Here is a 4,507-nt window from a genome sequence, read left to right as displayed (position 1 = left end):
TTTGCAATTTCTTCTAATTATTAGTGTGTGCAGACTCAGAGGGAGCAAATGGATTTCAAGAAGAATGTTGCCAAAATAAGCACAAGGTTCCATCCCAAGCTAAAAATAAACCATTTTTTAATCCATTGGAAAACTTACCTCAGTGATCAAGAGCCAGCTGTACCCTATCCTAGCTCCTACATGATGCCCTTCTTCCTCTCCACAGCTCACAGCAGGCAGGGAAGACTGAGGGTCTTCAGGCTGCTTCCCTGACTCCCCTAGGATGGATGCGAGTGACTGGAAAGAAATGGAGGTTGCCCTGGTCAATTTTGATAACTCAGATGAAATCCAGGAAGAGCCAGGCTACACTACAGACTTTGACCTAACCACCCCGAAAGGCCAGCCTGGGAGCAGCTCCTTCTCCAACTGGAATATCCTCATCAACGACAGCACCGACCATGAGACGGCATTCTCCAAGCTCCCAGGAGACTACATCGATCCCCCAGGGCCTGAGGCAGTGGTCTTGCATGAAGGAAACCAGCGGGTGGTCATCAACATTGCTGGGCTAAGGTTCGAGACCCAGCTCAGAACACTCAATCAGTTCCCAGAGACCCTCCTGGGAGACCGGGAGAAAAGGATGCAGTTCTTTGACTCCATGAGAAATGAGTATTTCTTTGACAGGAACCGGCCCAGTTTTGATGGAATCCTATATTATTACCAGTCTGGTGGGAAAATCCGGCGCCCGGCCAGTGTCCCTATTGACGTCTTTGCAGATGACATCTCCTTCTATGAACTGGGCAGTGAGGCCATGGACCAGTTCCGAGAGGATGAAGGCTTCATCAAAGATCCCGAAACATTGCTCCCCACCAACGACATCCACCGGCAGTTCTGGCTGCTCTTTGAGTACCCTGAGAGCTCCAGCGCTGCCCGTGGTGTGGCCGTGGTCTCTGTCTTGGTGGTGGTCATCTCCATCGCCATCTTCTGCCTGGAGACACTTCCCGAGTTCCGAGACGATAGGGAACTGAAGGTTGTGAGAGACCCCAACCTCAACATGAGCAAGACAGTCCTCTCCCACACCTTGTTCACCGACCCTTTCTTCATGGTGGAGTCCACCTGCATCGTGTGGTTCACCTTCGAACTGGTGCTCCGCTTCGTGGTCTGCCCCAGCAAGACCGACTTCTTCAGGAGCATCATAAACATCATCGATATCATCTCCATCATCCCCTACTTTGCAACGCTCATCACGGAGCTGGTCCAGGAGACAGAGCCGATCGCCCAGCAGAACATATGCCTGACCATCCTGAGGATCATCCGCCTGGTGCGGGTCTTCCGCATCTTCAAGCTCTCCCGCCACTCCAAGGGGCTGCAGATCCTGGGGTGGACGCTGAAGGCTTCCATGAAGGAGTTGGGGCTGCTCATGTTCTTCCTCTTCGTTGGCGTCATCCTCTTCTCCAGTGCAGTCTACTTTGCTGAGGTGGACGAGCCAGAGTCCCATTTCTCTAGCATTCCTGATGGCTTCTGGTGGGCGGTGGTCACCATGACAACTGTGGGCTATGGGGACATGTACCCAACCACCCCAGGGGGGAAAATTGTGGGTATTCTGTGCGCCATCGCAGGGGTCCTCACCCTTGCCCTCCCTGTGCCTGTCATTGTCTCCAACTTTAACTACTTTTACCATCGGGAGACTAAGAATGAGGAGAAGCAGAACATCCCAGGAAAAACTGACAAACTCCTCAACAGTGTGGGCTCAAGAATGGGCAGCACAGACTCTCTTAGTAAGACCAACAGTGGCTGCTCTGCAGAGAAGTCCAGGAAGTGATGTGTCCAGGGCTTCTTGGCCCCCTGAGTCTCCCGGGTCTCTCTGTGTCTCTCTCCCCCGCCCTCCTCTTGCTCTCTGTCTTTTCGGAAACCAAAATGTATCATTTGTGACCAACAGGCCATCTTTGATTGGAAGCTATTTTAATAAACTGATACTTCTGCTGTATTTTCTGAGCTGTGTCTTTTCAATCGACTGTAGAAAGGTCCTTTCCTATGAGGGGGTAGTTCAGGTCCTTGCTACTCACCTGTAGTCCCCAAGACCAGCAGTATCAGCATCACCTGGAAGCAAGGAAATGCAGAATCAAAGGCCACCTCAGTCCTGCTGAATCTGCATTTTTACAAAATCCCAGGTGATTCGTTGTCACATTAAAGAGGAAGAAGCCCTGGCTCTGGTGTCCCCAAGAGGAAGCACATTAAACAGCCAGGGATGGCTATGAGCAATGAGTAAGTGCTCAGAGTTGTTTGATAATAATACCATACACTTGTGTAGCATTGTGTACATTTTCCAAAGCTCTTTAACCTACATTATCTCACTGCATCTAAAAATAACCAGTAGAACAGATTTGATTATTATTTCCCCTTTGCAGATGAACAAACCAGGAGACAGCAACTTACCTAAGATCACCCAGAAACAGTGACACAGTCAATGCTGGAGCCTGAGTCTCCTACCTACTGGTCTGCTGATCTTTCTACTAATGAAGAGAATGTGATAGAATTGGGTGCAGGAGGAGAGGAACTTGAGGAGTCGGTCTTTCAGAGGATCCAGGAGGCAAACTTCTGGGCAAGCACACTCTTCCCGTGGGGTCCCCCTTCTCCATGCAGCCTGGGAGGCAATGCCGGCCTGGTCCCCTTGCTCCTCAGTCCCTCCCTTGGACAGTGGACAAGCAGAAACATTCCCAGATGTTTTTCTCTTGGCCCATCTCCATGCATTTGTGCAAAGACTGGGATCCTGAGTTTGGGAAGTATATACACCAGGGCCTCGGAGAGCTGCTCCAGGAAAGTCCACCTGCCTTGGGGTTCAGCTCCCACTGAGTCATCAGGAATTGACCAGTAGCCTCTGGGGCAGCTGGGGCAGGAACAGCAGGACCCTAAAACATGTGTGCACAGGCCAGGCAAGCTGGACTCCTATCCCAGGCCTGAGCCTCAGAGTTCTGGGTTTTGGAATGTCTTCCTCACAATTTTCTAAGGTCCCTTTCAGTTCTTCCTCTTCAGGTCATTCTCCAATTCTTTACCCACACTTCACTTCCAAGCATGTGGGGTTGACCAGATGTCTTGGACTTCCACCTGTGGGATTGCCCTGAACCCCTGTGCCAGGTTCCAGTGCCAAGATGGTGGTCTAGTGAACAGATTGCTCCCATTGTCTTTTGTGGCATTTCTTTTACAGGATCACACAAGCTCAGATGTTGGATGGTGATTGCACTCTGATTTGGGGTGATGTAAATTTTTATATACACCAGGCCCTTACAAAAACTATTTGCCCAGAATCCAAAGCATATTTGACAAAAGAGCCCACATGCCCACATTCTGCCTTCTGGAAGCCACGTCATCATAATCTTTTACACCAAAACTTCTCCCCACAGAGAAACCCTTTGCCCTCTCACATCAGCTCTCCAATTCTGCAACGTAAGGAAACTGGTTCAGAGAGGTTCAAGGACACATGGCCAGGAAGCAGTACAGAGGGATGTGAATTTAGGTCTCTTTGATGCCAAAGTGTATCCCACCAGGCTGCCTGCCCAGAGCACCCTAACCCGGAGAACGGCTTCTGCTGGGGCAAGGAAGTGGAGCTGTGTCATGCAGACAGGCTTGGTGCCTTCCTGGGAGCAGGGAGGCTCTTCTCCTAAGGCCCCTGCTTTCTTATTCTCTCTGATTCCATGTTCAGTGGCTGAGCCACATGCTGGCCTTACACCTTCACATACTGCAAACAGGGCAAGATAATGAGACCCCAGAGCAGACTGGACCAGTGCCCCCAGAGGCCAAGATAGAGCCCTGGAGCCTGCAGCTCCAGCCGTTTTCTTCCTGGGATCCTGCAGGAAGAGTCCAGTCTAGCAGGACAAAGGGAGCCACTCTTTTTCTCCAGCTAATCCAGTTACCCCACAAGGTTAGGAGGTCTGATCAGAGGCTTCTGAGGCCCAGAAAGCAGGTCCGGGCCTTCAGGCTTGGGTCAGGGAGTGGGGCTACAGAAGCAAGCCCTCTACCCCCCATGCCGCTGCTGCCAGTAGGGCTGGTGTCACAGTCCTGTGGGCCAGCACTGAGTCATTTATTTCTTCCCCAGCAACCCAGGGAGATGGGCTATGGGAGCCCCTTTCACCATCCATCTGCCCAGCCTCCTGTTTGCAGTGAGATCTGTGGTCCACAGTGGAGCACCCAAGGTGACTCACTGACAGAGAGAAAGGAGAGAGGCAGGGCAGACAGGACAGGGCTGTCGAGGGGGTCAAGTGCGAAACACAGAAGGAAGGATATTCCCACTCTCATCAAGGAGGGAAGGACTGGTCAGCAGCTGGGCTCAGAGAAGCTTGTCTTAATGAGGGCAGAGCAAAGCCTGAGGCTTCATTCAGCCAGTTAATATTTATTGAGCTCCTACTGTGTGGCAGACAATTTATAGCCACTGAATAAGGACACAGAAAGAACGAAAGTGTCCCCTGAAATTTTCACGGTAAAAATATGCACATAATGTAAGAGACACAACAGAAACATTTTCAGAGAGTGTTAC

General features: G+C 51.0%; 1 protein-coding gene across 1 annotated transcript; it reads left to right on the top strand.

Moving 5' to 3' along the window:
• Positions 1–262: 262 nt before the first annotated feature.
• On the top strand, positions 263–1,798 carry KCNA10 (potassium voltage-gated channel subfamily A member 10; the record flags this gene model as incomplete). The annotated part of the gene is made up of 1 exon (XM_079698182.1): positions 263–1,798. The coding sequence occupies one exon, from the start codon at positions 263–265 to the stop codon at positions 1,796–1,798; it is 1,536 nt and encodes a 511-aa protein (XP_079554308.1).
• Positions 1,799–4,507: the final 2,709 nt, after the last annotated feature.

This window comes from Hyperoodon ampullatus (assembly GCF_949752795.1).
Source record: "Hyperoodon ampullatus genome assembly, chromosome: 2".
In the NCBI taxonomy this organism is placed as follows: domain Eukaryota; kingdom Metazoa; phylum Chordata; class Mammalia; order Artiodactyla; family Ziphiidae; genus Hyperoodon; species Hyperoodon ampullatus.
The sequence above is the reverse complement of the archived record's forward strand: the minus strand, read 5'-3'. Positions and strand labels throughout refer to the sequence as shown.